The sequence below is a fragment of the Triticum aestivum genome, chromosome 5B (genome assembly GCF_018294505.1).
Source record: "Triticum aestivum cultivar Chinese Spring chromosome 5B, IWGSC CS RefSeq v2.1, whole genome shotgun sequence".
Taxonomy (NCBI): Eukaryota; Viridiplantae; Streptophyta; class Magnoliopsida; order Poales; family Poaceae; genus Triticum; species Triticum aestivum.
Window position 1 is genome coordinate 604,743,350 of NC_057807.1, and position 10,250 is coordinate 604,753,599.

General features: G+C 46.6%; 1 protein-coding gene across 2 annotated transcripts; it reads right to left on the minus strand.

The window, feature by feature from the left end:
- Positions 1-1,681: 1,681 nt before the first annotated feature.
- Positions 1,682-8,277, minus strand: LOC123113570 (CCR4-NOT transcription complex subunit 9). 2 transcript variants are annotated; one of them, XM_044534856.1, is made up of 9 exons: positions 8,017-8,277; positions 4,478-4,549; positions 4,200-4,289; positions 4,020-4,062; positions 3,765-3,871; positions 3,320-3,415; positions 2,658-2,848; positions 2,503-2,572; positions 1,682-2,392 (listed from the first exon to the last, which is right to left on the minus strand). In XM_044534856.1, the coding sequence occupies exons 1-9, from the start codon at positions 8,203-8,205 to the stop codon at positions 2,060-2,062; spliced, it is 1,191 nt and encodes a 396-aa protein (XP_044390791.1). In that variant the 5' UTR covers positions 8,206-8,277; the 3' UTR covers positions 1,682-2,059. The 2 variants fall into 2 exon arrangements, with proteins under 2 accessions (XP_044390791.1, XP_044390790.1); XM_044534855.1 differs by lacking the exon at positions 8,017-8,277 and adding an exon at positions 6,157-6,452.
- Positions 8,278-10,250: the final 1,973 nt, after the last annotated feature.

The following is a 10,250-nucleotide window of genomic DNA, read 5'->3' on the forward strand; positions in this document are numbered from 1 at the left end:
TTTATAGGGGGGATCGGAGCCGGAGGAGCGAGAGAGAGAGAGAGCCCTTGAGGCGACGGAAGGGACGGCGACGTCCGTCCGCTGCTGGGGTGCTGGCTGCTGGGGGTTGGTGACGGCGACGCTAACCAAATCAAATCATCAATCGCCCCCTAAACTTGCCTAAATTATTCTGGATCGTTGATTATTAGATTAATCGCTGGATCTCTGATTAGTAGATTAGCCAAGTATCGTAGGGGGTTGCGTGGCTGCTTGAAATGGCCTCGTGGTGGCCGTGAAGGGCCGGCCAGCTTGCATCGCTTCGCAAAGTCAGACGTGCAACCCGGCTCGGCGCTCAGGTCAGGTGCATGCATGAATCAGCACAGGTGTGCCTGTGTAACTGCACACCTCCTGGCCGCCCCCAAAAACCAGGGGGACGGGGCAGGTCCGCATAAGAATGTCCTAGGCGTGCCACTAAACCTGGGCATGGGCAGCTTGGCCCGAGCCCGGCCCGAAAATCCCGGGCCGGACTGGGCCGGGCTTGTCACTCGGGACGGTCTTGGGCTTCAGTTTACAGCGCGAAGTAATATTCAGGCCAGGCTTTGGTTTCCATTTTAGGCCCCAAATTAGCCTGGCTCTTGGGTGGATCCTTTTTCACCAGCTTTGTCTTTTTTTTTCAAAAAAAATTAATTCGATTCATTCATCAACTATCAAGACAGTATGAAGAATATTAAAAATAACAAAATTTATCCTGATCCGTAGACCAACTAGCGACAAAACTTGCAAAAGGCACACACGCCGTCCCTCCCCCTCCGGAGTCAGACAAATTTTGTTGTAGTAGACACATCGTAAAGTCGTCATGCTAAGGCCCCGCAGGACCACCGTATCAGAACAACAGTCATCGCTGATTAAGAGAATCGTAGATCGAAAGGATCAAACATACGGACACACAGTGGATGAACGAAGACCAGATCCACCAAAGACAACCACATATTAAATCCCGCGAGATTCACCGGAAACACATCCACCCATCCCCTGACAACGCTAGACGCACCACTAGGACAAGAGCTAAGCGAAAAGAACTTTATTCCATCTTAAGAGAGTCGTCGTTGTCAGTATCCTTGGAGATGACACAAACCCTAACCAAACTCAAAAAAACATTTGCAAATAAAGCTCTCTCATTGGTAAAGGCAAGGATCCACCCGCCCTCATACCATAAGGCCACACGAGACGAACCAAATTGGCAGCGGCACGACCATCGGCGGAACGCAGAAACCCTAGTCGCCTTTTCTCCAAAGACACTACTATTAGTATTAGGCATTGTACAATGCAAGATGCTTAGGGGAGATGCTTAGAAAAGAAAAATTAATCCCTCCTATAAATCTAAGCATTTGGTGCTTAAAAAAACTCAATTTATTTTACTAAGTACCTCCTTAAACACCTTGCATTGTACAAGGCCTTACTTCCCAGCCAGAGCAAAACACCTTGCATTGTACAAGGCCTTGCTTCCCAGCCAGAGCACAGGGATCCGCCCATGTCATCTTTCATGACATTGCCTGGGAAAAAAAATCTTTCATGGCATTGGCCTATGATACCATCACACCTGCCCTTGCAGGTTCAACGTTACCTGCAAAAGAGAGACCCCAGCATGCTCGAGCACAAGCAGAAGCCCATACCACATACAACTGTAAAAGTAAAACTCTGATTTTCAGTTTCAACTTGCTATCCCTCTTCACCCTTGAACATTTGCCAAAGAGCAGAGCAGGGAGAGCTTCTGCGCCGGTTTATTTGTCTTTGTACATGCAGTCCAGCAAACACAAAGCACAACCCAAACATCTAGACACACTACTATAACACACTCCTATCTTGTTCTTTCTTCTTCTTCTTCCCACAAAGGGCACACAGACAGACAGACAGACAGACGACTCTCTTCTTCCTGTTTCGACAACACAAACAACTACAAACAGCACGGAGTTTCTTTCCCCCTACTACATCTACAACAGACAGACAGACATGCATCGCTGGGGGTTGCTTCAGGCTCTCCACAGCCTGCAGACACAGCTTCTTTCGCTCGCTCGCTCGCTCAAAGCCCCATCAGGTGGTCGAGGCCCCCATGAGGGCCTCCTCCACCCATGCCGCCGAGAGAGCCCCCGCCTCCCATGCCGCCACCAAGAGAGCCTCCTCCACCCATGCCGCCGAGAGAGCCCCCGCCTCCCATGCCACCACCAAGAGAGCCTCCGCCGCCTATGCCACCAAGAGAGCCTCCGCCGCCCATGCCCCCAAGAGAGCCTCCCCCGCCCATGCCGCCGAGAGAGCCTCCTCCGCCCATACCAGTGTGGGAACTTCCCCCGCCCATGCCGGCGATCGACATGTTGCTCAGCAGCTGCTGGAGCCACCGCCTTGTGACGTTATCATCCTGCGTCCATGGGTAAAGAAGTAGGCGTCAGTAAACGATCCGAACTGTCCTGGTGCAGATATGTCAAGCTTGTCTATCAAGCTAGGGAAAGCGCGAGCTGGGGAACGCACAAGAAGGAAGTTGTTGAATGTCCCGTCCTTCAGCACGGTGGGGAGGCAACTGTTGAGCGCAGCACAAGCCCTGCATAACATCACATAGAGAGACTTAGGAACGGCCAGTTATATACAGGCTTGTGGTTTGGACAGATGGCGCTACCATTACCAACCTCTGGTTCTCTGTCAGCCTGAGGTAGCAGCGGATTATGTGCTTCAGCAATCTTGCAGACGGCTGTTCAGCAAGCGCCTGGACCATCTGTGCTAAAACAGTGGCCACAGCAAAGAAACGCTCAGCGGTAGCGCAGATGTAACGCAGCCCAATGTCATCAAGCAGAATCTTTTGAACAATAAAGGTGGCCACCTGCAAGTAACAGTAAACTCGGCGGAGTTAGTGAGACTGATGCACTTACTACAGATCTTTAGGAGTAAAGAGATCCCAATAATGTAGTAAAAAGCTATCTATGGAAGTTTTAAGTACATCATGGCTCAACAACCAGTTTTGAGTTTCTTCTTGTCATCCACATCATTATTTATTAGCTACCAACAAGGTAATTTCAATAATACAAATTTATATAATTGTTAAAAGATAAAATATTCCAGTAAGATAAGATGAAAAGGATGAATGAAGCAACCTACAGAAGGCAGCTACACAGATAATCACAGCAATTCATACCATAACCAAATTAGGTTGCAACATGATTTCAGTGTTGCACCATGCAAATTTCACATGAGAGTAATTAACCATGCCGATGCATTGTCAAAGGCTACAACGCATAGAACCAGAACTAGATGATCATTAGACTTAGATTTATAAAAGGGGTTGAGTTCATACAGTTTTGGAAAGTTCACTGCCCATCTCCATAGTATGCAGACACAGAGGGATTATTTCAGTTTGAAGCAGAAACCCAATAACTTCAGAATCGTCAACCTGCATATATCAAAAACAAAGCAACAAAAATACTCTTAAGATATGCAAATCGGATATCCAAAAGAAGAAACAATATAATTTCTAACAAATCATTAGCCTGTTTGCTTCAAAAATAACAGTTCCTGTTGAGATTCCTGGGATCCAATCCCAACCAGTCCATTTGATTAAAATGACTGGATTACTGGAATGAGAATACCAAAAGAACAAGATATAGTCTACAAAAAAAAGAAAGAATACAGCCAATCCCCATCACTGTTTTCCCCTCTGGTTCAACCCTCTCACCATTTAAAGCAAAAATCTATATGGACCATCCATTCCTAGTTTGCATAAGTATCTAGTTTTAATTTACCTTCACAAGAGCACCAATAACACCCAAGCTGGTAAGCCTCAAGTACTCAAAAGGTCTTGTCTTGCTGGTAGTATTCAGGAACGGGTACAGGTACAGTGGGATGTGAGCTGCAAAGGAAAAAGAAGAAGACTTAATTATTAACCACTGCTAGTTAAGATTTACTTATTCTGTAAAGTCACCAAAATGAGGAAAGCTTTTTAACAATAAACAATGGAAATATTTAAGACTTGGCATAGAAACAGCAGCGCTCAGTACCATTCAAGAACGGGATCCTGGTCTCAGGGTGTGAAGCAACACACTGCAATTAAAAAAAAGTAAAATGAAATTGAGGGGCAGATGGCAAGCAAGCATGATATGAAAGCAGTAGTATTCTCAATCCACCACAAGGCCCACCAGGAGTGAGGGTTTCCTTTTCTTTCTCATGTAAAAGCATACCTGAAGAAGTGCAAGTGCATTGCAGACACGGTTTGATGCAACTGGCGACAAAGTAGGAGGTGAAAGTGAAGGGTAAATTGACACAATCTCCTGCATAAATTTTCAAAACAGCATGACAGACTGAATAAGGAAAATGTGCAGAACCATCAATAATTTCATATTGAAATAATCAATACACATGGACAACCACCCTTACTTAAATAACAAGAACTGCACAAGTACATATGTACTCTTGCCATTGCGACTGAATTTAGAACAGTGCAATAACTGTAACCTACCTGGAGCAGTGCAGCAACAGTGCCAAAGGAGTGCCACAGCAGTGGAGCAAGGTCTTGAAAAATCTCTCGTTTCTGAAAGAGGAAACTGAGAAACAGATTAGACAATGAATTTTCACCTCCTGCATCCCAGATTTGCAGCCACACTTTAAATGTTAAAGTAAAATAGCTCTATGTATCAACTGTCCAGTTTGGAATACTGTCTTTGGAAAGTTGATGTTTCACTAAGAAAAGAAGGGTCTGTCTAGGACACATTTATGTCACGTCTAACCTTGTGTCCACTATGTTTGTGGTGTATTTTTTTTTGCCCCAGCTTTTTTTTTGTTCCTTGTTGCTGCGTTATTTGTGGGAGCTTAGATGTGACATCCTTAGAAAACATTTAGATGTGAATTAGACAAACTCAGAAAAGAATGACGATGCTTGCATTAGTGGCTCATACCATGGGTTCACACTTTTGGTAGATAAAGAAGTGACAGAAAAAAAAAATACTATACTAAGTAAACTTCATCACTTATCTAGATAATCTGCAGAAGTAGAACAGATTGTTTCTAACCTATAAATGTCTTCCTATATAGTTTAAACTGTTTAGATTTCCTAACACCACCTCCTGATAAGTTTGCAAAGTCATCAATAGGACAGGATTTCACAAAGTTTACACCCCCGCCCCCCTGTCCTTGAACAGGGTATCTCCACCAGATACTATAATTAAATGTGCACAGCCGAATACCCCTCCAGCCTGCTCCAGCACAAAAATATTCATTGGAAGTTCACTTTTACCAAGAAACAAATACATCAGGAAGCAGGGGATATTAACAAAAATGCGCTTCTTGTGGTATTCACTCCTGAGAGATTGTATATGATAACTGCAGTATTTACCATTTTATTCAGGGGTACTATAACAGAAATGGGCACGTCTCTTGTTGTATTCAATCCTAACAGAACAACATATAAGATAACGGCAGTACTTTCCACTTTAATCAGAGCAAGCAGAACTAAAATGGATACAGTTATCTGATGCACACACCGAACTGCCATCCGAGTGTGTCCAACAGAGATCGGCAACCATTCCCGCTACGGATGCTAATAACAGGTAAACCATAGCACATGTTTAAAGAATGTATCATAATAAAAGCTACAAAAATCACATACCAAACCCTACTTGCTTTCGCTACATATCTACAAGTCTACAGCAAGCTAAAGGACTGCACAAAATCACCCAATTCTCTTCATACTCCAGATATGAGCAGGCAGAGTTGCACTAAATTACCAAACACCACAAGCAAGTCATAGAATCGCCCTAAGGAGATCGGAGAGCAACATTTCCATACCAAGCACGGATCAAAGATAACAGACAAAGACGGGCGTGCACTGATCTATACCCTATAACCTTAGATCACCACGTGAGCCGATTTACCCATAAAGAACTGCCCTGCAGCTGACATCAGATAGATCATCAGGGTCCCGAATCTACTTTCGCCTGGAGACAACATTGTACCACCAAGGTCGCAGCTTTACCAACCACCACATGACACATACAGATCCCCCGATTCCCCACCGCAAATCCGACCCTTAAACATCCACCAGGAAGCTACAAACGCGAAATTTTAATCGACGGGGAGGGCTAGAGGGAAGCGCGGGGTTCTCCGCGGCGGGAGGGTGGGGTGGCAGGGGGAGGAAACGACCTTAGAGAGCTCGAGGAGGGCGTTCTCGCGCAGCTCCGGGTCGCAGAGGTCGAGCACGAGCTGCTCCGCGGACACCATCTTCCGGTCCCTCCCCCCGGCGGGCGGCGCCGCGGCCGACGAGCCGGACGGGGGCGGGAGCGGGGGCGGGGAGGGCGCGCCGAAGGAGGGGCCGGCGGCGAGGGCCGGCGGCAGATTCGCCATTGAGGAGGGTGAGGAAAAACTGAGGAGGTGGTCAGGGGAAGGAGGAGAGGCTCTGCCCCCCCGGAGGGCAAGGTTATACTAGAAGCGGTATGCTACGAGGAGGGGCAGGATTTGGAATCGGCGGCGGTTTCCAACTTTGCTCCTTGTCTTCAAACGGAGATGAAACATTTTCCCAGCCGTCCTTTCCAGTGCCTTGTAATGATGTTGCACGCATCCTACTCATCATATTTGGAAGCTGCCATGGTCGTCAGGGCATGAATTCGGCTCGACTCGTCGGTGGGCGTTTATCTCACTCCTTCCTCGGCGCACCTGCTCGCCACCTAACAGTGTTTGTTGTTTTGCTCGGTGGCCGATTGTCCCACTCCTTCCTCGGCGCACCTTTCAGTGTCTTGTAATGGTGTTGCACGCATCCTACTCATCATGTTTGGAAGCTGCCATGGCGGCCAGGGCATGAATTCGTCTCGACTCGTCGGTGGGCATTTATCTCACTCCTTTCTCGGCGCACCTACTCGCCACCTAACAGTGTTTGTCGTTTTGCCCGGTGGGCGATTGTCCCACTCCTTCCTTGGCGCATCTGCCCGCCACCTAACCTTGTTTGTCGTTTTGTCCGGCCGGTGTTTGTCCCCACTCCTTCCTCGACGCACCTGCTCGCCACCTAACATTGGTTGCGTTGTTTTGACGACCTCCGTCGACCTCACGCTTTTGAGACCTTTGCCGTCTTTGTGTCGGTCTTCTCCTCCGTCGTTGTCGCCGTCGATGTTTAATCTCCCTTGGGAACCTCCGCCGCCGGAGAGATACAAAGGAAGTGGCGTCGCCACTCAAGACATGTAGAGAAGACAACGAATTAATGGTCAGTGGGTTCAGGGTGAACCCAATGACTCATTATCAATCATGAAACAAGTATTTTCAAACATGTAAACAATTGGTGAATGAACTCAATGGAAATTTCAGGCGATGTTGTTCACGATGAAGATTAATGCGGAAGAGTGAATGAATGGTACCTTCATGTAGATTTCTTGTTGTCGCTCCTTTTACCTAACTCGGTAAAAACGAGCGCTATATTCATGACTGGTCTGATATTAACGAACATGGAAACAATAGCATGATTTCAATATTATCTTTAATGTCCTCCTAAAACATATCTTTAATGTAAGACTGATATGTGAAGAACGATTAGCATCAAAAATAAGATTCTAACTTATTCTCATCATACTCCAGACACAAGCACGCAGAGTTGCACTAAATTACCCAACATACCGCAAGCTAGTCATGGAATCGCTATCGGGGGTCGAAAAGCACCATTTCCATACAAAACATGGAACAAGGAGTAAGAAGGAAAGACAATATGTGCATTGATCTATACCCTAGCACCTAGATACCACATGAGCAGATTTGCCTACTTAATCGCACAACAACTCACATCGGATAGATCATCAGGGTCCCCAATCTACCTTCGCCTAAACACAACATTGCATCACCAAGGTCGCATCTTTACCAACCACCACACGACACATACAGATCTCCCGATTCCCCGCCGCAAATCCAACACATAAACACCCACTAAAGATCTACAAACGCGAAATCTTCCTCAACGGGGAGAGCTAGAGAGAAGCGTGGGGCTCTCCCCGATGGGAGGAAGGGGTGGGGGAAGTAAGCGACCTTGTAGAGTTGGCGGAGGGCGTCCTCACGCAACTCCGGGTCACAGAAGTCGATCACGAGCTGCTCCGCGGGAACCTTATTCCAGTCCTTCCCCCTAGCAGTCGGCGTCGCGGTCGACGGCCCGTACGGGGGTGGGGGCGGAGGCGGGGAGGAGGGGCCGGTGGAGAGGGACGGCGGCAGATCTGCCATTGAGGAGAGGAGGGAGTAGTGGCGTGAGGGAGAAAAAAATGAGGAGGTGGTCGGGAGGAGGAGGAGCTCTACCTCGTGGAGGGTGAGGTTATACTAGAAGCGATATAATGTCAGGAGGGGCAGGCCAAAGAATCGACAATCGGTTTCCACTTTGCTCATTTGTCTCTAAATAGATGAAATATTTTTTGGCCATCTTTTTAATGCCTTGTTGTGGTATCACACGCATCCTAAAACTTGCCATAGCAGTCAGGACATGAATTCAGTTGGACTAGTCGGTGGATCTATTTTTCTAGCCGTCCTTTCTAATGACTTGCGATGGTATCACACGCATCCTAGAAGCTGTCATGGATGCCAGGGCATGAATCCAGCTGGACTCGTTGGTGGATTCATTTCTCCAGCTGTCCTTTCTAATGCCTTACTATGGTATCACACGCATCCTAGAAGTTGCCACCGCAGCCAGAGCATGGATCCAACTGGACTTGTCGGTCGATGTTTGTCCCACTCCTTACTCATCCCATCTACTCCCCACCTAAGGTTGTTTGCGTTGTTTTGCTGATCTTTGTCGATCTAACATTTCCTGAGACCTACTTCTTCTTTGTGAAGGTCTTCTTCATCGTAGTTGTCTCTTATGAGTGATATTTTTACACTCCTCTACACTTGGTTTAAACAGAGATATTTCATTAAAACTGAGGTATTTGCTCTGATATTGCCACTAATGTCTAATGAATGCAAAGGATTCCACAAATCCTCTCTTTATTGTGTATCTACGGGAAATGGGCTAAACTTGGATGAAATCAATCCATAACAGTGAAAGAAGTAAAGTAGGAGATACAAGAAATCAGGAGAGGGTGTGCTAACAAGTACAAAGCAAAAGATGACGTTCCATACAACCGCGACCACTCGTATGAGCAGTCGTATGTGTAGGAATGAAGTATGTCTACCAGAGGGGGTGAATGGGAGTTTAAAATTTCTTTGGGAAACTTAAAAACTCTCGAAACCCAGCAGCGAAGCAAATAGTATTATATCTCAGTGAGTGAATGTAAACTATCGAACAAGAACTAAACACATACATCGAGAATAATCACATGGTTGAATCTAAGAATGCAATGCAAAGAAAATGAAAAGAAGCGAATGAATAAACAGTGATGCTCGATGGCGACAAAGAATTTGATAGACCAATTCGCCCTTCTGCACAAGGACTACATCTGGTCGGAGGGGTTGTGACTGTAAGTGCATCTAGTGCCACCCCTAGTTGGTTTTGGAGTATTGACGACAAACGTGGTTGAGGGACTAATGTGTTTGTGAGAATTGCAGGATAACACAGGTAGTAGTCCCTCATTGATTCGGTTTACCTACCAGAGGTGACCCCTAAAAATGTGTGAAGACATTAAAGGCAATCGTGGTTCATGAAGACATTCATGACGAAGATTATGACATGTGAAGATATTCACTTGAAGACTATGGAGTGCGAAGACATAGTTGTTTCGTAGTTTCCTTTCTTCTTTATTGAGTCATAGGAACCATCATACTGTTAAGTGGGGTCTGATGAGGATATAGACCTGGGGTAGGGTCATAGGCCTAACCTATACGTCCTACCCAAGGTCCCTACCCTAGAGGATAAGAAGTCCAACAGACAACAAGAGACCCCCAGTCAAAGATGTCGAGTGCAATCCACTCAACAATTATGTCACTCGGGAGTCCTCCTACCTATTGTCACTCGACCACCCAAGGAGTCACTCGGCATACCGAAGACCCAGAGTCCCTCGGCATTGTAACGGGCAGGCGTTCCTCCATAGTCTTTAAGGTCATCAATAACACTTAAGGCTGGCGTTACCTGTAACGCTCCTACTTTATGTACGTTCAACCCCCCCTGTAATGGAGGCTGGCTGGGGTCCTGGCGCACTCTATATAAGCCACCCCCCTCCTCTGTGACAAGGGTTCACACCCCCTATAATATCACACACATATAATTCAATCGACCGCCTCCGGGCACCGAGACGTAGGGTTGTTACTTCCTCTGAGAAGGGCCTGAACTCGTAAACCCC